Source organism: Dermacentor silvarum, chromosome 8 (genome assembly GCF_013339745.2).
Source record: "Dermacentor silvarum isolate Dsil-2018 chromosome 8, BIME_Dsil_1.4, whole genome shotgun sequence".
Lineage (NCBI taxonomy): Eukaryota > Metazoa > Arthropoda > Arachnida > Ixodida > Ixodidae > Dermacentor > Dermacentor silvarum.
Genome location: NC_051161.1, coordinates 71,761,979 through 71,783,620, shown reverse-complemented (window position 1 = coordinate 71,783,620; position 21,642 = coordinate 71,761,979). Strand labels below are relative to the sequence as shown.

At 45.4% G+C, this 21,642-nt stretch overlaps 1 protein-coding gene across 1 annotated transcript in view; it reads left to right on the top strand.

The window, feature by feature from the left end:
• The window catches only part of LOC119462208 (luciferin 4-monooxygenase), a 30,225-nt gene extending 9,198 nt beyond the window's left edge, over positions 1-21,027 (top strand). The window contains exons 4-8 of the mRNA XM_049672881.1: positions 12,260-12,363; positions 13,800-13,996; positions 17,291-17,456; positions 19,018-19,290; positions 20,842-21,027. Coding sequence (XP_049528838.1) covers positions 12,260-12,363; positions 13,800-13,996; positions 17,291-17,456; positions 19,018-19,290; positions 20,842-21,027 — 926 coding nt within the window. The remainder of the gene's footprint in view (positions 1-12,259; positions 12,364-13,799; positions 13,997-17,290; positions 17,457-19,017; positions 19,291-20,841) is intronic.
• Positions 21,028-21,642: the final 615 nt, after the last annotated feature.

Here is a 21,642-nt window from a genome sequence, read left to right as displayed (position 1 = left end):
ATAAAATTAAACCTTTGGTACTATTAGAAAAGGAAGCTCTGCGTTTGTGCCTTGGACTCCCTAAGTTTGTTGCAAACAACGTTCTGTATATGGAAGCGCGACTACCATGTTTAATTAGTAGATTCCAAATCCTTACTGTCCAAACGTACCTAAAGTTTTACGATTCTCCCCAAAGAAGATCAATGTATGTTTTCATTAATGAACCAAGTACGTTTTTTAATAATCATTGGTCGCGACTGCACACCCCTCAGATCGTATTCGTACAGGCACAGCTAACACCACTGAATGTACAAATTCAATGTATTCACCCAATAAGTCAATCCAAGAAAATCCTCCAAATTGAATTTGACGATATCTTCCCCTCGAATGCTAAACTAATGCCTTTCCAATATTTAAATGACCAATTACAAGATTACCTCTCTCACCAGGAAACAAACAATATAATAGCCACGGACGCTTCAATGTTAAACGAAAAGGCTGGCGTAGGCATCTTTTCTCCTTCTCTTAGTTGGTCCTTTTCTATTCGCCTTCCGGATTACACGACTATTTTCATAGCAGAATTATTGGCGATTGTTTTAGCACTGCGCAAACTACCCCCGAATCAATTATCAGCTGTCGTAGTAACAGACTCTCGGTCGGTATGTGTGTCGCTTTCCTCGGCAACGAATTCAACTATCTTAAATGTGTTTCAAAATTTAATCCCTACAACGTTACAAAAAATTAATTTACTCTGGGTTCCTGGACACTGCGGTTTATACATAAACGAAATGGCAGATTTATTAGCCAGAACATCTTTAAATGGACCTGTGCTTCATATTTTACCGGATACAGCTTACGTCACTGCATCGCGATTCAGAACGTTTAGCCTACGAAATGACTTAATCAAATTATCGCTGATCCCATCTACAGACTTTCAGCATCTCGGTTTTGGCTGGAATAATCAGTGGTGTCCTTCTCGGCAGTTAGAAGTTACATTCTCCAAATTACGCTGTCGCATCCCGGAATTGAATTTCTATTTACACAGAGCTGGTCTGACGATGTCCCCTCTGTGCCAAAATTGTAAGGAAATTGAAACAATAGACCACTACTTTTTATCATGCCGACGTTATTCAAACCAGAGAACGAAATTACTCGAAGCTCCACTCTGCAAAATTGGATTAAGATTAAGTACACCAGTATTATTATCATTTGGGGCCTCCACCCTCGGCTATTGTCACAGAGACGTTTGTTGCGCAGTCTTTCAATTTTTAACAGAAACAAGACGATTACCCTGTTAATTATAGTAACCTTATTCTACCTATCAGATCAGTATTCATTTCACTGAAATTTGTTTCTCCAAATTCGTTAGTAACATTGTATTTTTTCTGACCTTGATAATAACTATATTTTTCACCTTTCGGTTAGTCTGACTGCTCGTTGGCACAATACTCTAGGTATACAAAATTTTCTTTGTTTTTGTTTGTGCCTTCTTTACTTTGCGTATCTCATTGTCAGCCTTTAATAATGGTTGGACCTCGGAGAGCGCGCGCGCCACCACGAACTTCGTCGTTCTCGCCTCAAGGGGCCAGTGTCACCACGTGCCGACTTATTTGGCGTCAGTATTTTGAAATCAAATAATAATAATCATCATCATCGTCATCATCATGTTAAGCTGAACACTCAGAATGCTACGTGACCATAATAGGAGCGAAAGGAAAGACCGTTTATTAATGAAACCTTTCTTTTCCAAATGTGACAGCTGGATCGGTTACTTCTGCAGTTAAGGTGGATATAAATTGCCATTGAGCATCCTTGTGGTTGAGCATCCTTGGCTGCTTCGTTAACTGTAATCATTCTCTATTTTATTCAATGCCCATGCGTTATCGATGGCTCACCTCAAAGTTTCCCTCCTGAAGCTGAAATTCTATTCATTGCCTGTAGTGTAGTTGGATTCATTGTGCTCCATCTGTGCAAATTAGTACATAGTGCGCTTTCAGCTACACGCAACAATAAAGTGCCTCGTAAAATTCTACCCCGACTACACCACACGGAATAACACACCGGAAGCGCTGCACAAAGTGGTACGCATCGTGAAAACACGTTGACTGACCTAAAAAGCCATAGCTTGCAGATTTAGAGTGCGTGTCAGTAAACGGAAAAACCAGGTGGTTGGCTGAGAGCAGGTTTTGGAGCAAGGGCACAGCACTTCACTTCACTATGGTTGTGACAGTTCTTTTCCACCGCCGACATTGATTTCCGAAAAGCCTTCATTGCCTTTTGTTTTTCTCTCGAGCAGCCACCGCCCGTTGCCTTCCGCAAATAGCCAGGCGTTTTCGTTTGGATACTTTGGGTAGCATTCCACATTGCGGGTGCCGGGCCTGCGTATACTGTGCTTATTATTTTGCGTTACAGCAATTGCTGTCAGTATTTCGCACTTTGCGCCCAAATCGAAGTTTTTTTTAATTTCCTGTTGTATTGACTAGTATATATCACCCGTAATTATTTTGTCATTAAGTAACATACCATTAACAAAGTCCATCCTTCTCATAACCATTGCTTTCGACTCTACCCGAGTCTACAGGAAACGGAATGTTGACATTAAGGAGGATGTGCCATAAACTGGCCACAGCTGCGCCATCTGGCACTCGACAGATGCAGTTGCTCTCTAGCGCCGCGTGGCGAGAAAGGGTCACAATATACAGTCGGCCAGTCTTTGCAACAGACGCTGATCTAGTAGCGCAGCACGGCGGTGGCATCCGACAGCTCAACGGTATGTTCTAGACAGGTGCACTTAGGTTCTCTAGAACCAAATGTTATCAAATGTAGTATTTTCTTTTGACACCTCGTGCATAAGTGTCAGTTTACCCAATGCGCTGATCAGATGAATGGCGTAAATTTTGAGTGTTCCGAAATTAGATAATGCGCCGTTTTCTTACAATCTTTCCTCTGAGAAGTTCTTTATTTTCCTCCACTGTGCGGGGTTTTATTTTGCTGTCTTCAATGAGGATACAAGTGCAAAGAGTAGAAGACAAATGCCTGCACTCTATTATAGCACGACAGCTTTATGTTCCGTGATACCTTTCGCACCTTGTACATATCGGATAGGTTAGAGCTGGTTAAGAAGTTAAGAGAGTTAACAAGTTGGTTAAGAGAGTTGAGAACTGGTTCTTATACAGTGCCGTATTCGTTATTCATTTTTTCAACGGAGCGTCCTTTGCTACATCATCAAGGTCTCCCGAACAATATACAAGCACTTGATTTAAGGTTGTTCCTTTAGAGAAGCAAATAACCGTGTTGTGTTACAGAACTGAAACATTAAGAGATCACATAGGCATATTGTCCTGTCATGAAATGTCAACTCTCATGTTTCTCCTCAGCCAGCGAAAGAATAACTGAAAGAAATGAGGTGTTATGCTGATGCCATTCGTTCACATTTTATTTTCTGGTTGGACAACCAGGCTATGTTTTCCACGACATTTTTTTTTGCTAGACATGGGTCAGGTATGGCCTGCGCAGCATAATGTCATAACAAACAAAAATCCGCAGGAAAGTGAGCGTGGCATCATGAACTTTCTCTTTCTTTTAATACAAACTTGTAGGCAATGCTTAAGTAAAACAACGAAGGAAACTTGTCCTCGAGCGTAATAAGCTATGAAGCAACATTTTTGGAACGTTTAATGCACGGGAATTTCTCGTACCACTTCGTATTTTTATTGACAAGGAGTCAGAGGCAAAACGTTGTTAGTACAAAGACTTTATATATTACAAGGTATGCGCTGCTTTCAAGCGAATAGACTGTTCCAAGTAACAATATCATCGCCGGTGAAAGAAATTCTTGTGTTGCAGATGAAGGCAGAGATTCGCGACAACATCGTTCACTCGCCATATCCAAACGTCGAGGTCCCGGTTTACGACTCTATGTTTTCATTCTTCAAAAACAGGGTTGGGAGGTTCGGCGACCGCACCGCACTTGTAAGTATGCTGCAGTTTCACAAAGGGGAAATTGCCCTCCTAAAATTTATGATTGGTTTTATTACCCACTTGGTTTCCTGACACCAAAATACCACTCTGCGTTTGCCGTATCATTCACCCGATAGGTGTCTGCTGCTCAGCGCGTCCTGAAGAGAGAGTCACCATGGAGTAACACGCAAGTGATAGTGAACATTTGGCAAAATTGCACGGCAGATGACTTGCGAAGTCATCCTGCGCTTGTGCGCCCCAGCGCACAGACGCCCAATGGCTTATATCAAGTCCGCGTAAGGCAATAATGACACATGATGCAACAGTTGGCAAAAAAAGAAAGCGCGACAGAAACCATCCTCCACGATCATCCAAGTCAATGTGAAGCATTCCTCCCCTGCACTGGCGGTGCTCACCGCCCATGTCCGCGGCGTCCATATGCTTGCGCGTAATCCGCCTTCACGAAGTGAATCGTCACTGTATGTTTTATTATTTTAATCATGAGAAATATATGCACCACATATTTGAGCAGCTGCCTTGTACACGACAGTGCCCCAGGCAAGAACACATCATTATTGTGCAAATTCTGTTATGTTCTTTTTTTTTTTACATAGCAAGTACCATGCACGGAAACACCTTTCACGGGTTTCCTACCCCAGAGAGAGAGAGAGAAAATCAGAAATCTACATAACTACCATTCTCTGCTGCAGGCACTTCTGCCACGCCTGCAATATCTGCTAAACTCGTCTTGAATCGAGCACTAAAACTCATTGTCGTAAGTTTTGTAGCATTAGCTACACTGGCCTACCCAAGCCCGTTTCGCGCGGCACATGCTGCGCATCGCAAGGATCAGTGTTGTCACACGGCTTGCACACCGGAGCACGGAGCACCGGAGCCGGCACCTCTATCGCGCACTCGCCGCCGCCGCGCGCGATTTTCCACGCCGGCCGGTCTGCGCATTCCAGAAGGAGTGACTCGTAGCGTGGTTGACGCACTGGCGCCGGGCGCGCCTCGCTGTGCAGTGCAGTCTGACACTGCGCTGGAGGCCGCAGCGCTTTGATGGCGTTTCAGGTGGTATAGCCAATGGAGAAGGAGAGCGCAAAGGCTGCTCAACAGGCAGAGAACGGAGAAGACTTGATCATCGGATCCGAAGTATTGCCTGGCAATAGTGTGCGCCGTGGAGACAACCAGGAAGTAAGGAATTATCAGATGAACTTTGCTAACGCTACGTATATCCTGGCCATAGCCGAGCTAAGCCACTGCAACTTTTTTTTTTCAGGTATACGGCTGAGTGCTTGAACATTACGAACTATTGCAAAAACGTTCAGCGTGGTGCTGCCGACTGCAATGTCTAGGAATTGGGCCTGGAGGAACGGTGATATGTCACTTAAAAAAAACAACATTGACCGCTTTTTGGCAGATCTGCGGATGTTCTCGTTTAGGGCGCGACATTTATAAATCGACGACCCTTCATAAACTTGCACAACCCGGAAGCAAAAATTTCATCAAAACTAAAGCAAACAAATGAAGACAATCCTCAGAACACAAGTTTCCGTCTGTTAACTAGCTTCTTGGCTTGAATAGAGACGACGATCACTCGCTTCGTTTTGCAAATTGTGTGAAAAGCATTGCCTACTATATATTAGTATACTATCTTGTGCTGATTCCATTCAGTATACCTCTTTCGGCTTAATCGCTCTTGCAGGCTTTTTAGATACTTTCGAGAAATTTCTACTGCGTAGCTTAATGAGAGCCAAGGGTTTTCAGACAATGCCGATCTATGCCGCACATTACTCGTGGACAACTTCCTCTGGCAGCTTTCTGAGGCAAAGCGCGCACAAGAATGATTCTCAACAAAAGTCCCCTATTTTCATTCATGTTTGGTTGAAGCTAAGAAGAGGAAAGAAAACGTGTTATTTACAAAAGCCAAATAACACAGACCACTCAAGTGAGTGTTAAATAAGGCTTTTTCTTTCTGTTTTTCTCTTCCGCGTCGGAGAGGGGGGCGAGCAAATAAAAGAAACGAAAAGCACTGTCAAACGCTGTCGGACTACTTGGTGCGGTAATGCATGCACAAAAACTCAGACCCCGTAGCTTGCCTTCATTTCCACAGAAAGCTGGCCGCAAGTACGCACTGCTACAACTCGTGCAGTGAGATTTCTGTGGCACTGCACGAGTTGTAGCTATACGTTGCCAACAAACCGGGCAGAATTTCAGTTTGCGATAGTAACTTCCATCTCAAGATTGGCTCATCGCTGATTCGTGAGACTGAAGAGCTGCGGCTTCTTGTCCTGGAGGTTTACCAGTCGGGGTCTAGTGTAAAGTGCATCAAGAATATAAGCAAAACATCAGCAGAAAGAGTTCACCTCATTATCATCATTGTACGTGCCACGGATTGGTGGGGCTCGCAATGACGTGGCCCGTTTCCTCGTGCGCTCTATCCTGGAGCCCCGTATTATATCTCAACCGCAGTTCCGACGACTGACTGCTCAACAGAGGGACAAACTTGACCTTATCAACAGAAGTGCCATGACAGTAATTACTGATCACCCTCGTCTAACACCTATATCAACGCTACAAGAGCACGCACAGCTTAACACCATTTCTGAGCTCGTTGAGCATTGACAGCAAGCAAGAAAGCTTAAAAGGTGCCACACACCGGCAGTCGCGGCGCCCCATTCCTATTTCTCTGGAGATTGAGCCATGACTACGAACTTGGACTATCTTTCACAATAGAAGTATAAACCCCTAACCAATAAAAAGACGACAAAGCTCCACCGGTGGCTTCAACCGATTGCAACAACTGAAACGGCCGTACCTATTTGACGTAACAGACTTTTCAGACCCCTTACTATATGAGCTGCAGGCTATACACGATGTGATTGAAACCCTTGTGAAATTGCCTTACATCAACGACGCCTACATCTATACTGACAGCCCCGGCACAGTTATGCATCTAAAAAATTCCCCACCCGAGCACTCCGGTTAACCTGCGAAGCTAAAACGTGCGGCCCCGGGGATTATCACTGGGTTAATCCCGACGGTTGATTAATGTGTTTCTCAATTATTCGTTACGTCTTTGTGTTTCTTAATGAGGTTACACGTACGTTCGGCTGCGACGGAGAGAATGACGTCACTAACGGTATGTGCCCGCCGTCCTCCGTTGTCGCATTGCCGCTTGCGATTCTTCAAAATCAAATTGCTTCAAAATTAGATCTGTCCGTCACCTAACACAATGAATGGCCCATACCCCCTTAACCCTTTCAGATGCCTCTTCATCCTGTTGATTGAAAACTTACTTTCAGCACATTTATGGCATCTTCAGAAACATAGAAAGTGTACAGCAGCAGAAAAGATTAAGAATTTTCAATTCTTTAGTGTGTTTTGTCAAGTTTACGGAATGGGGAAACTCACTACACGAACATCAAGTATAAGAAGATCAAGTATTTCGTGCATTGAAAAACTAGAAAAACACTTATCTAGCCACTTGAAAATTATGCCTGGTGCTTGACGTTGTGAAAAACAATGAAAAAGTGAACTTGCTACATGCAACAACAACATACTGACACCGAGCAAGAACATCCAACCATCTACCTCCCCACTCATATTACTAAAACATTTTGCACATGTTATCCAAAATTGCAGTACAATTCCAATCATGAGTGTTTCAAGATATATGGAACACATCTTAAATATCATTACTTTCATCAGTGCTTTTGCTGTTGATGCACTATCTTGGCGTACACAATATTGTGTACAGTCTTCCGCACTTTTTGTTATATTCTGCTCGAGTGCTATAATATGGTCATACGTCGTCCTGAAGGGAACATCGCATGTCTTAGACGACTCTTGCACAGGAGAGTGCTTAGTGCACTTGAGAGTATTTGCCCCGGTCTCGCTGATTATCGCCGCTCAAAGGCGCTAAAGAGACGCGTGATGGACGCTCGCGTGATATAGCTAAAATTGCGGGAGGCTGTAGACAGTGTCTCAAAGGGTTAAGCAATGGCTCATACTACGGTAAACGCGGCCTCCCCATTACGGCGACAAAAGAGAAGTGAAATTATACGCTAGAATGGTGAACGGCAACGGAGCCAGCGGTGGAAGAAGACGACGACGAACGCGGGAGCAGTGGCACAAGCGCGTTCGCGCGGTTGCGCCGAGGGGCGCCAACGAGCCAGCTGTGGAAGAAGACGACGACGCTCGAGCCCTTGCTAATGATTTTCGGTGTACAGGCGACAGACGGACGAATCGCCTAGGCACATACAGCTTCGCTGTAAGAAGGCACGAAAACGTTGCGTATTTGTGAGCAGATACACAAAATTCACAATTGTACAAGTGTGAACATCACTGTCCACTGGGTGTAGGCACATGCTCATGACCAAAACTATGACCGTATGGACCGCATTGCTCACTCTTTCTCGATACCCGTAACTGCTCCACTTTACGTTCCCTCTGACCCCTGCTGTGTTTCATCGCCCGAAAATCCATCCTCCGGCGTGACACTGGTGCCCTCATCCCCTGAGTGTCTGCTCCCTTCCTGCACAATCTTTCTCGGGTGGAGGAAGTCTCTCCCCGGAGTCTTCGGGTCGGGGCGGCTCTTACACCAGCCATCACTTGTGCTTGGGGTCAACCATACGAAGACATTGTCCAGTGTCCGAAGTGCTCCGCTCCTGCATCGGCAGCGGATGCCCGCCATCTACTTTGGACATGCCGTGGGACAAAGACAATTCGCGAAAGTGTGCTTAAAGGTGTGAAATTGAACAGCGATCAAGCTGTATGGACTATGGACAACACATTTTATAAGTCTTCGGTGCAGTTTTATAAGTCATTGTTGCAGCAGGCTTATATTTATCTATGTTATGACGTTATGCCGCGTGGCAACCCAAACGCAAAAAAAAAAAAAAAAAAATTCAGAGCCCTTCCACTACCGTGAAGATGGATTCCAGCGAAGCTGTTCAGGTTCCTGACGTCATTATTCTGGAGGATGTAGTTAAACGAGCGTCCGTCCCATATATAGCGAGTACAAAGGGCAACTGCTGATAACAGCGCTAACGCGATCTCTACGTCACGACACAAAGGGGCACAACGATTGGTGGAACGTACCACCACCGATTATCGCGAGACTTGTCAAAGAGGCATCGACGGTGGTGAGGGGTATAACAATGGGCCATCCGTCAACTGTTTTGACACCTGTGCTAAGACACAACGGCGGGAAACCGCCACGCACATGGAGCCAAACTGCCACCCACATGGAGGCGAAATTGTTGTACACGCCGGTCGGTCTACTACACGGACGCGATTTCCTGGAACCTAGCCTTTAATAGCTTCCTCATAAAACTCGTGCAGTGAAAAGGTATCACTCTAGGACATATATAACACTTGCCCCCAAGTGAAGGTCACTGCCATAAGACGCGAATGCACACCACCAGCTGTGCACTTGTTCCAGCATGGAAACTTCTGGGAACTCTCTAATACGGCCTTCCAGTAAAACATGCGCTAGAAGACCCGGACTTCGGCCACACCAGCAAGATGAGTTCCGTAAGCCATACGAGGTGATGGGCAGTATTATACGGCGTTGTTTCAACCAAAACCGAATCAAACTTCCTGCTTTATTCCCCTGAGAAGTAACCCCAGCCGTCACGAGCATAGAACTTTATATTAATTAGATTTCATTTGTAACTAAATCTCGCGCTCGCCAAACATTAGTATAACACCAAAACCGAGTATTGGACAGTCGATGTCACCACGACAGATCAACTGCCCTTATGCAGCAAGAATTGTGTTTGACAGATAACACAAACCTTGAACACAGTAGATGGCAGAGTTTAGCGTGAACAGCCTGGAGAATGCGCGCAGATAGGCATCTTCCAAAGCTCAAATCAAACTCGCGGGACGTTTGCCATTTGTGTTTTTAACATGCGCCAAGCGTAAAGAGAAACGCCTTTTCAAATTACACACGTTCCGACTTGCGCTGTTGGCGGCGTAAACGTCGGCTGAGATGCTGTCTCCCAAGAATAAGTAGTTATCGGAAAGCGTTCTTGCGCCTGGCAGATTCTTTTACATCTGATCTTCTTTCCTGCTCATCTTTTCTAACCCTTTCCCGACTGCACGGCAGCGATAAAGACTGTTATTCTGGTTAACCTCTCTGCATTTCATCTGTTAATATATCTCTCTTGCAATTTGTATTGTGATAAAGGCACGTTATTGCACGTGGCTTCGGCGCCGGCGTGCTGTCATGGTATCGACTGAGCAGTCGCGGCCCGCGCGCGGAGCGTTCCACACTAGCGGGTAAAACGCACGCGGAAAGCTGCTCGCGCAAAACGCGCCAGCATTGGCCTGGCCATACTTGCGGACGTTCTTGCCGCCGCGGTAAGCACGTGATAGATTCACTCCCAGCAGGAATCACTGCGGCGTGATCAGCGGTGGTGAGAGAGGGTGCAAGTTTATCGTTGTGTTTTGCCCACGTGTACAGAACGTTCGCTCCTCATTGGCCTCCCAGATCGACGGCGAGCGGCATTTCGCAAAATGTCTGTCCGAGACTTACTCGCAGACGTTGACGCAAGCTCGTTCTCGCGGCGTGCTTTCTGCCGTTTGCGGCTTGCCACGTACGCTTTCCTGCTAGTTTGTACGAGCCCTTTAACCAGTAGAGACGCAAGCAACGCGAAAAAACAACATAGCGGGGCAGCCAGGTGCTCGTTTTGCCTTCCCCTGCTGGCACGAGCGTGACGCGCACACATGCTAGCGTTTCTGCGGAGCAGCTGCGTGCACACCACACCGTGCATAGCACGAGCTGAACGTATCTATCAGCTAAATCTATGAAATGCTGTCATAGGCTGACAAACGCCGAAGGTGGTCAGTGCGTTTGACTTCATGCACCAGGCATCGAGCTACGATGCCTGTAACGCATGCATTATGCATTATGCAATATGCATTATGCATTATGCATTATGCATTAGAAATTAGGTGTTCAATGTAAAGCACATTTCATTTTGCGAGCCTCGCAGCCGTGGTGACCACTTAGGGTATATTTGTGAAAGTCTGTGTCGCTGTGATGTTGCTATCTGTAAAATACAATGCGAAGTAGAAAGATTGATAGTAAAAAAAAACTAGTCTAGTTGTTTCTGTGTAGGTTAGTCAGTTTAAACCAGTGAATATTGTACAGTATCTCTGTCGTTCGTAGTTCGCGGGCAGACTACTCTAGGGAAGAGTGTATGCGTGTGGCCGTCACATTGTATTTGTTCACACGTAAATCACTCAGAACACCTTAGTTAAGTGCACAGAACATTGAACACTTACGCTTACAGCGCAGCAAAGTCGCGCTTCTCATGACCAAGCTGGTAAGCTTCGGCAAGTGCCGGTGAGCTCTTGTACTTCGATTGGCTTTTCTGCATGAAAAAGTCGCAAATAATCTGCGTGCGGAATCGCAGGGAAATAGTTTCATCTCCATGCGATGAACAAATACATTGCGAAAGAAATAAAGCCGGCAGATCCAACGCCCTGTGGGAATCGATGTTATGCGAAGCAGTGTGCGGGGAGCCTACCAAGTTAACGAAACGACCATGAGAGCACCAAGACGTAGGCGGCTTTTTCATGACCTACATGACACGCATGTCATGACATTCACGTCATCAGTCCTCAGGAGTCCCTTCAGCAACGCCTAGGAGACCTTAAGGCGAAAGCCCATTGCCATTCTCATGACTATGAGTTCAACCAGTGACCTTTAGACTACTCCTTCACTTAGTACCACATCCGAACCCATTCCATTCGTTTTTTAGTGTTAATCTTTTTTGGCTGAGTCATTGTCATTTTGCTGAGTCATGCTCATGACTACGACTTCTACCACCATCTTTTTAGCGTTTCCTTCACTTAGTACCCACGTCAGAACACATTCGGGTGGTTTTTGTGCGTTAATCTTTTTGCTAAGTCATTGTCATTTTGCTGAGTCATGACTATGACTTCTAGCATCACCCTTTAGTGTTGCCTTCACTTAGTACCCACGTCCGAACCCATGTCAGCTGTTTTTTTAGTGGTAATGTTTTTTCGCTGGGTCATTGTCATTTTAGACGGCTGTTTTATGACCTAAATGACCCGCATGTCATGACATTCATGTCATGACCTATCATTTATGTTCGTCATACACTCTTGTCATAGTATGCCAATTGTGTGAAATTCCAAGTTAACGAAACGACTATGAGAGCACAAAGACGTAGGCGGCTAGATAGATAGATACTGTCAAAGTGGCAAATGTTCGCCAAGAAATGGTTCATATTTAATAAACGTGAATTAACGTCATTTCTATTTGTCTTGTTCTGTCATTTAGACGAGCTTCTGGCGAACGTAAAGAGGAAAGATTCTACGTACGTGCTGGCCGATGGCATCACAGCGCCAACATTCAACCGCATAAGGGACCAGATCAATGTGAAGGTATCACAAATAAATTTTTACTTGGTATAACATTTTCTTGGGCGACTTGGTTCACAAATGAGAAGACGGAAGCGCGAAAAAAAAAGAACGAGGTGAGTGCATACGACGGGCGCATCTGGTCTCGTACTTGTTCTTCTCTTTTTAACGCAACAGCGTTAAGTGCGCCGTGTCATAGAAAATCCGGCGTCGGCGTCGGTGTCGGCTTCGGCGTTAGCATCGGCGTCCGTGGAATGCCTGGCGGAGACGTTCATCCCCAACAACCCCGACCACACAGGCCCTCCGCATGGCGCAAGGGGTTAGTAAGCAAAAATTCAATTTCTCAAAGTAAAATCCGTCAGAAAAATCTTAAAGTACGACTTAATCACAACCTACAGGCATGGTAGCCTCGGATTGTAATTTGAATATACGATAAAAAAGCCTCATAAGCAGCCTGGGATCTTTGAATGCTATCGCGTTCTACTCTTAAAGGTGACGCTTAAGCGTCCTACAATTCTGATGGCGTTTCGCTGTACTTTGGTTCTAGGCAACATTGAGGGGAATGTTGAAAACCAAGCCTTTCTAAATTTTGGACACGGCCGCCCCTCAGGGCAACAGCAAACAATTATTAAAATAATACAAAAACATCCTAGGGCCTTCACATTTTGATATAACACGGCTTAAATTGCTCCTGTCAAAATGTCTTCCCAGCAATGCATTTGTGTTTAAAAGTGAAGCCGACTTTAAGAAGATCAGCGTAAACTTGGTCTTTGTGAGCTAGCCTTGCCACGTTGACTGTTGCAGTGAAGCTTACTCATAAAGAAAAATGTGTTGCCAACGGAGCCCGATAGCGCTATCGCGTTTCACTCTTAAAGGCAGAGCTTAAGCGTCCTCCATTTTTTTCGCAGTAGCGTTTTCCCTTGGGGCACATAAGTTTCCTCACGCGTTTCACAGGCACACTGCTGGGCAAGTATTGGCTCGAACGTTTGAGATTGGTCTGGTTTGGATAAACACACATAAGGGTCGATAAGCACTACACCAGCTCCCTCTGATTGCAATAGATTAAAGTCGCTCACTTTCACAACGGATGCTTCGCCACAACGGCTTTCGCAAATGAGCTGCGCAATTCCAAGCAACAGTTGAGCCATGTTGCTTCATGAAGGCAAAAATGAAATGCGTTTGAAGAAGTTTACACAAATGAAAGCATTTGCTTTACCATTTCAAACTGGTGCAACCGGAAGGTTTGTGAACATCGAACAGCAGACACGGTCCCTCTGTTGACCAGTACTCTCATTTCTGTATTGCTGGAACAAAGTGTTACCGAGAAGTTTCTTACTTTTGCCTCACGATGTCGATTCGGTCAAAAACCAGCGTAGCCACACTGCACGATCGTGTAAGAAAAACCATTCGTAGCGTATGAGACCAAACTGAGCCTTCGGCGACTGTTTTCTGTTCTGCAGGGCTGGCTTGCGGCGAACGTCGTGGACAACTTTACATGGGTTTCGAGCTATGAGGAAGGCTCAGAACTTCGCTACGCAGACCGCGCCATTTCCCCGGAAAACATTGCCTTCATCAGCCACACGTCTGGAACGACCAGTGTTTCCAAATCAATCGAAGTCACGCAACAAAGCTTCATCGCGCAAATATGCTGCCGCGAGTGAGTAACACCTCATTACTTTCATGGCATCACTGTTGTCCATACGGTCATTTCTTTATCTCGTCCATTGGGTTCGACGAGCACACAAAGCTGCAGTAGGCCCTGCTTACGTTTGGCACCAGTAGAAAAAATCTCTTGGAAGAATCCTTATGTGATTATGTGCTACTGCAGGAAAACTGGTCTCCCACTTTAAATGGTTTAAATGCTAAGCATCCGTTGGCTGCCATAGATTTTACAATTCATACGGCGTGCTGCACAAGAAATACACTTTGGTTTTGTGAAGCAGAAAGCACTATGGAGGCAGTGGTAGCGAGCTCTTTTACTGGATTGGAAATTCATGTTTCTCTACAGATTCGAAATTAAGATTTCATACGGTCTCAAATTCGTTACAGAGTTCTATTTTAGAGAATCATTTGTCACTTTCTGAGAGGATTAGAGACAAGATAGACGCACCAATGACCATAGCGATAGAAGTGGCGTTTTGACAATCGGACAAAAAGCGTGCGCTAGAAGTCCTTCATAAATTATTTATTGCGTGACAAAGATGTATTCGTTAGACAGAGGGCTATGCGATGTCCTAGTTTTCTTGCGTACCACTTATCGTTTAGTACCTACTCTTGCTGTTGAGGTCTAATGAAGTTGAATATGTTTGTTTGTTTTCAATTTCTAAAGATTGGTACATTTTGAACAGTACGTCATACCTTCAATTCAGTGCTTCGGTAATCTATACGGCATATCTTCAATACAGTGTTACGGTAATCGGTAGCTTTATTTCTATTCTGGCCTTGCAGCGAAGCTTGCTGGAGTCCCAAATTGCATGCATAGTGATGCCACACATATACAGGGTGATATGTTTTAACTTTTACAGAACTTTTGAAAATCGGCTGTTGTAGATAATATATTATAGACCTTGAGCAGGATAATTCAGAGAGGTGGACATTACTTGCATGAGAAATCAAAACATATGTTCAACTAAATACAAGAAATTCACTAATGAGTTTCTTAATTATTTACTTTACTCGTATTATATTTACTTTACTTATTTACTTTACTTATTTATTTACTTTATTTACTTTATGTATCGCCATTTACGAATTGTAGCTGGTGGCGTTATCAGGCGTGTAAAGTTGGAACGAATTTGCAGATTGACACCAGTTTCGAGATATGCGCTCTCTAATTCACCATAAAAATGCACTGCTGTTCCGCTTACCTTTAAACAAAACGCTTTTGTATGCATTGAAGCAGAAAAATAACTGGAACGCCCATGTATTTTGTCCCACAGTTTCAGAACTACTATCTCGAAACTGGTGCAATCCTGGATATTCATTTTGCTCGTGAGGGGATACGTCTTGCAAGCTTACAGGCTACAATTCGTAAATTGTCATATGTACCTTAAGGTCACTCACTAAGAAGTTAATCAATGAATGTTAGTTAATTAGTTGAATATGTCATTCGATATCTCGTGTTAGTAATGTCCGCCTCTTCGAATAGTACCGCTCAATGACGAGAATTACGCCACCAGCCAAAGGCGATATTTAAAAATTACGTAAAACTTAACGGTAACCCCGTATAGCATATACTTTCTCACTTTGGTAGGCATTGTGCCCAGGCTAGAGCACCGACACTCCTCATACCTTTATCGAGAGTAGACGCTGCAAGAGAGCTTCGGAATCTGGCGCGTACCATCACGTTGAGTTACTGGCATACTCCGCAGAGCTCTAACCGTCGATTATACAGCCTCGACCCACCACTGAAACTTAAGTTACCAAAAAAGCACAGGCCTGCGCGGCCTGTCACTGTGCTGCGCGGAACACGCAGCACAGTCACAGCGTAAGCTGGTTGAGCGGCGCAAGAGTAGCTCTAATTTAGGCACCACGCACAACAAGGTCGTCGCGGCAAAGTGTCTTCACCTCGATTTTGACGAGAACGATCTGAACTGTCTGCCTGGCGTCGCGTTGACGGCGAGCTGCGGCTTGTAATGCTCTCTGCACAGCAGTCTGCTAAGCCGGATGATGTCTGGTTGTAGCCGCGCACGTATCTCTACGATTCGCTTCTTCAGCAGCGGTTCGTACATTGCGAGGAGACGCCATAACGTGTGCCGAAGAGGTACCCAGAATACGTGGCGCACATCTAACATAGGGATAGCGATGATTGCGCGCCTCGTCTGAATCGCATCTCGTCGCACGCGGCGGTTGCAGGCACGTTAACCAAATGGCGCCACCATACTGGTGGAGGCTCGGGTCGTCTGCGCCTGCGCGCGTGCCTATAGGGCGCGTATAAGGGGAATTTTTCTTCTGACTGATAGCCATCCCTTGCGTAGCTCAGTGGTAAAGCATCCGACTCCCACTAAGCGAGCCTGGGTTCGACCCCGGCGGAGAGCGGGTACTTTTTTTTTTTTTGCATTTGCGGCGATAGCGGTTTCGGGGCCGGGGGTGGCGGTGGCATCATCGCGACCAGAGCCGGCTATTGGAATGAGCCCATAACAGCTTACGCTGTAAAACCTTTCACGACGTGAGGCAGCACTGGTGTGGCGGCTGTGGGTAGCAGTAGCCTTCACAAATTCCTACAACAATCGTATTGGAATGGCGGACTCACCCATGTGCGCCAAGTTCAAGTGTGAAGAGAGCATCGAACATCTTCTGTGCCATTGTTCTCGCTTCTAGAAACAACGCCATACTCTCCAGTGTGGCTTGAACCGACTGGACGATAGGCCATTTGCGGAAGCGAAGGTCTTGCTAGCCTGGCCTCACAGCTCATCAGCCCAGAAAGCCATTCGAGCTCTTCTTCAGTACCGGAAGGCGACAGACCTGTGTGCCAGACTGTAGACATGCTGCACCTTGCTTAGTGCATGTCAACGTGTCATCAAGACTCGTGTCTTCTCTCTCTTTCGCTCCCCCATTCCCCTCCCCACGTGTAGGGTAGCAAACTGAACAAAGTCTGGTTTACCTCCCTGCGTTTCCTTGCTCCCTTCTCTCTCTCTGTCTCTCTTGGTAGGCTTTGTCAATATATTGCGACAGATCTCATGCGATAACGTTAACATGGTTAATCCAAAGCTATCTTCTCGAAAGAAAAATTATTCATTACAAGCAACAATCTCCGATTATTTATTTGTCCCAGCCTACCAGTTTAAAAAATGTTTTTTCCTTGTTTTTTTTTTTCTTTTTTCCCGACGCCTTGCACAGCGTCTATACCCGTGAGGCCAATCGGAAATTATAGCGTCAAGTCAAAGCTTACCTATTACACACACTCTGGGATGAGGCCCATTTGCGTAATATTTTTCTTCGTCTCTTACAGTGGCCTGCGCCTACCTTCGGAGAACGACGTTTTGCCCACACACCGCAGCATTACGTACTTCTTTGGCTTTTCCCACGCTTTCTTCATGGTTTGCTGCGGCGGCAAGGTTGTATTGCTGGATTCTGGGGAAATCCCTCAAATAGTCGATGCCTTGATATCTCATAATGTAAGTAGTCGACACTGATCAGGTGCATTATGGTGCGGCATGAAGGATGCGAGACGATCTGTGTGTACCTCGGCAAGTTATAGACTATTCGATGGCGTTCGCAAAGAAAGTTCCGGAACGCTCAACAAGAGAAAGTAACCATTATTAAAAAGCGTACGACTCGGCTTCGTCCACGCTTTAGCTGTCATTCTCGCTCTCAGGTCTGCAAACTAGTCTGGCAACAATCTGTCCCACAACATCGGCGCTGCCAGCCGCACTTGGTTCCAAGACGGCAGATAGATGCGATGTGGTGTAGACGACCCAGAGACGTCTTTAGTGCTGGTGGTAGTGTGAAGCGCTGCATTGATGAATGTTTTAGTGTTGTGCTTTTGTTGTTTACATTTGTTTGTTTTTTATTAGGGCGAAAGCCTTATATGTCTCATGAGTAAGTCGACCTTGAGCGAAAACGCGTCGATGACACAAAGCGTAGAAAAAGACTATGAACCCTAGACATTTGGCGGAGTCCGGCCCATGATTTTTGGTGCTAATTAAGGCTACTAACCCTCGTCCTTTGGTGGGAGTGTAGCCCGCGGCCTTTGCTGGGAGTCGAACTCACGACCATAGGTTGGAGTCGAACCCACAACCTCTGATGTTTAGATAGCGTTAATTAAGGCACTCGAACTCACGGCCTTGGGTGCGAGTCAAACCCTTGACCATTGGAATTAGGTGGGATGACTAAGCGAAGTACACTAAGCGAATTGAGGGGGATGACTAAGCGAATTAAGAAGGATGACTAAGCGAATTAAGACGATGAGTAAGCGAATTAAGAGAGATGCCTAAGCAATGTAGACTAAGCAAAGTAAAAGGGATGAGCACGTAATGTGTCCGTCTTTAATGCATCGGAACTTGTGGTTTCGCTTTCAAGTCGTCTTAGGGATACCATAAGAGACCCTGTAAATTTTATTTTACTTTTGTAGTCAGGCGGCTTTGATCATATTGGCAGACTAGGCGACCCGATGCAGACCACAGCCCCCATCGCTGTAACCATCACAACCCCAGTTGAGATTTAAACGAAAATCTGTGAGCCATTTTTCTCGAGGAAGCCCCGCTTCCTATTGGAAAGTTAAGGTCACACGCACAAACCACCCACGTCAGGCGTACTGCATGCAACGTCGCCGGTTATAACACGTGACTTCGATAAATGATCCTCCGCAAAACGCGCAAACCCGACGTTGGTGATGCACCTCGTAGCAAAGAATGAAGAGAAAAACAAGGAGGCGGGGCTGATGACGTAAACTAGGCGCACTCTTTGGGCCCCTATGTTGCTTAAGGCAAAGAAGTAATGGTGCTTGCGGACGCTGGCCGAGGCAAAGGGAGAGAATGTGGATGTTGACAGTGAAGCTCACCTCCTGATTGCGTGGTAACGAGACATTTCAATTTCCTCCTTTATCTTCTAATATTAAACCAATGTCATTTTTTTCAGTAAATGCTCCCTAGACAGCGCCTTACACTTTTCATTACACAACCAAAAGTTTCAACGAGGCCTGGTGAGGGGCTCTTTAATACTTCCTTCGTTTTGCAGGTTACATCTATAACTGGAAATCCTCGAGGATTTTTTGGTATCACCGAACATGTGAAACTGAGGGGCAACAAGCTCCCGTCATTGAAAAAGGTGATTTCACTGGGCGTCAAGCTTCCGGCCGATATTGCGATGTCCGTAGCGTCTTTCTTTAACCTCGAGGAGCTGCGTGATGGTTACGGGATGACAGAGGTCAGCGGATTTTTAACCATCACTCCCGCTAGAGAGATCGCCAGTGGTGACGTCGGCTTTCCCGTTCCAGGATCACGAATGAAGGTTAGTTTCGGGAGTCGAATGCATACACCTGTTATCAAAAGCCCGTGGGCAGAGGTGGAATAAAACAATTTTTATTCAGGTTGGCGCTCCAAGCTACAACAGCGCGTCTGTTCGGACGGGGACCTAAAAGCAGACAAGGAGAAGCGCTTGCCCCTGTCTGCTATTCGGTTTCTGTCTTCGTCGAAAGTCGTGCTGTTACATTTTGAGTCATTCAGAACCAACTAGCTCGATCTTTATCGTTACTAAGATTCACGCCGAGGGTGACATTGCAGGAACAATAAAGAAGAATGTTTATCGCTATTAATAAATGACGCGTCTGCAATAGCACCGAGGCTAGTGTCGCCCTAACAGGAGACTTGGTAGAAGTCACGAAAGTCCCAAAAAGAAATGTGTTGCGACGACGTTCCGAGGTTGCCGCACCTATAGTCGGTGACAACCTAAGAATTACAAGGTTATATGTACGCTGTCGAAGTCGAGCACAATTTCAATAGATGCGCCAGCCAATTAGGTTCATTTAATTACCTAACCTCAAGCGGTTTAGCGAGTTTAAAACAAATGTTTCCTCCGTACAGATCGAACTTTGTGTCACTGGTTACAGAAGGAAACCCGAATGTTTCGGGCAAATTCTATGGATGATATGATTATTATCACTACTCAGCCATGGCCAACACTTTGGCTTGAAGCAACAAACTTTTATTTCTCTATTAGCCTGGCATTTACATTATCGGAAGAAAGTCATTAAGCTGTGAGCAGCTTCCAACAGGTCCGGTCCTCTTTCAGGGGCGAGGGGCATCTGCACTGCGTTTGTAGGAGGAGCTCGTTTGTAATTCTTACGTTGCCACCGACAGCTGCAGCTTGTTGCTACGGATTTTCAATCTTTTCGCATCTTCGGGAATGTTTAACGCTAAAATGTACTGCAATGTCATTTTAAGCGTACCAAAGCACAACTTGCAAGTTTTGAACCGTTTTCTGATTTCAAGCAGCCCCGATACCAGGAACTTTTCTTAAATTAGTCAAAACATAAATGTTTAACAGACGCAGCGTTTTCTGCTGCATATTTTAAGAAATTAAAATTTAACCTCAGTTTCTCCACTGACGTGTAACTTTTTTCATCCAGTGAATGTAGGGTTCAAAATTTTTACTTTAGCAGACTATAGTGTTGATGTTTAGCGCCAGTTTAACGCATGTTTAACGCTAGCGATCCACTATAGATCACGTGTCCTCTCACGCCCGCGCAATGCTGAGCACAACAAACAAAAGGCATATCCTGCGCTCCAGTCGTCCATGAGTTGCATCAGAAACTACGTCTTCATAATTTCGTTTCTTTCAACATCTGCACATAACAGATCACGTCTGATGTTTGCATATAGCCGCCACGGATAGACTCCATGCCCATTACATGTGAAGTATATCAATTCTGAAAACGTTCAAATGTCAAGTTTACATGTGAATACATTCTAACACAAGAATCACAGTCTCCTCAGTGTTTTATTTTTACGTTTGGTACAAAAAGGATTGCTCTCTCCTATTTTCGCCATGTTTATCGCGCAGATTGTTGACGTCGAAACCGGGGAATCTCTTGGGCCAATGCAATGCGGCGAAATTCTGTTCCACACACCATACCTGATGCACGGCTACTACAAGAACGTCGAAGCTACTGCTGAGCGGATTGACAAAGATGGATGGTTGCACACAGGCAAACATTCTTTTGCAGTATTCGGAAATATAATGAGTTGACCAGGCACGAAGATGTTGACAGATAGATAGATAGATAGATAGATAGATAGATAGATAGATAGATAGATAGATAGATAGATAGATAGTTAGATCGGAAAGTGCATTGGTGGCAGTTCCCGCGGTGTACCAGAAGTACTTAAGATATGGAACCTATTTTTTGACAAGCTTCCGGCCCCGCGTCGTCAGGTATCAGTGCGTTCGTATCGCACCGCGCCGTAATCACTTTCTTATAGCCGAAACACGGAGCGTCAGACATCCAACCAGAAAAAACAAACTATGTCCGGATTCACAAAGCGGTCATCGCTCACTATAAAATGTAGGTATCGACATCGAGAAACGACACACCGAAAATGAAAATGCATTCCATGCGGAGATCCCTCTTGGTCTCCTACAGTAGTGAGAAACCCAGTTTACAACAGGGCAAAGCATTAACTCCACAGGATCATACCGGAAGTATGAGATAAGGAAATGAGACAGGTTGGCCCACCTGGCTAACGCACTCGGAGACGAGCTGCGCATAGAAGTGAGTTATGGTGACGATGGCAATGGCGGCGGTAATCACGTCAACGAACGAATCACGCAGGTGACGTAGGCTACTATGATGCTTCAGGCCGT